Consider the following 622-nt stretch of genomic DNA (forward strand, 5'->3'; position numbering starts at 1 on the left):
TATTATTATTACTCATAGCAGGTGTATAGATAGGGAGACTGGATTGTAACGCTGTCGACATACTACTCGTTACCATCTTGTCATCTTGCTGCGACATTGTCATCTGATTGGAACTATTTGTATCATCATTCACATTACTAGAGATGACTTTGGAAGGAGACTGAGTAGAATCCTTACTCGGGGTAGCTGCTGGTTTGAGTAGGTCTAGCTGGTTCTTATCCAAAGTATCACTTGGTGTCTTCAGCTCTATGATGTTATCGTTAGGTGCGGATTGTAGCACAGGACTAGGAGATCTAGACTTTGTTGGATCGAAAGGATCATAGGGTGAAGTGGGCAGAGGACTTGGGGGGTCAGGGGGAGTATTGGGTCCCTGCTTATCATCAATGTCTAGCAAAGGATTTACAATTGTGTTGATTGCTTGGTTCTTAGAATTGATGGAGAATTTAATGTGAGGTTCCGGAGGGGTTTTCGGGCCACTACTGATGGCTTTTAGATCAGGAGCTTTGTTAGAGGTCTGATCATTTTCACTGTCACTGTCACATAAAACTATTACTTCTTTAGGAGATGGTGTTCTCTCACGGAATGGTGAGACATCTAGATCAATGATAGCAACAGGTTTTGC

At 42.6% G+C, this 622-nt stretch overlaps 1 protein-coding gene across 1 annotated transcript; it reads right to left on the minus strand.

The window, feature by feature from the left end:
• Nucleotides 1-4: 4 nt before the first annotated feature.
• LOC108254290 (putative uncharacterized protein DDB_G0290521) lies at nt 5-619 on the minus strand (the record flags this gene model as incomplete). The annotated part of the gene is made up of 1 exon (XM_017449292.1): nt 5-619. A coding segment is annotated over one exon (615 nt), but the record flags the coding sequence as incomplete, so codon positions are not given.
• Nucleotides 620-622: the final 3 nt, after the last annotated feature.

This window comes from Diaphorina citri, unplaced genomic scaffold (assembly GCF_000475195.1).
Source record: "Diaphorina citri unplaced genomic scaffold, Diaci psyllid genome assembly version 1.1 scaffold34396, whole genome shotgun sequence".
In the NCBI taxonomy this organism is placed as follows: Eukaryota; Metazoa; Arthropoda; class Insecta; order Hemiptera; family Psyllidae; genus Diaphorina; species Diaphorina citri.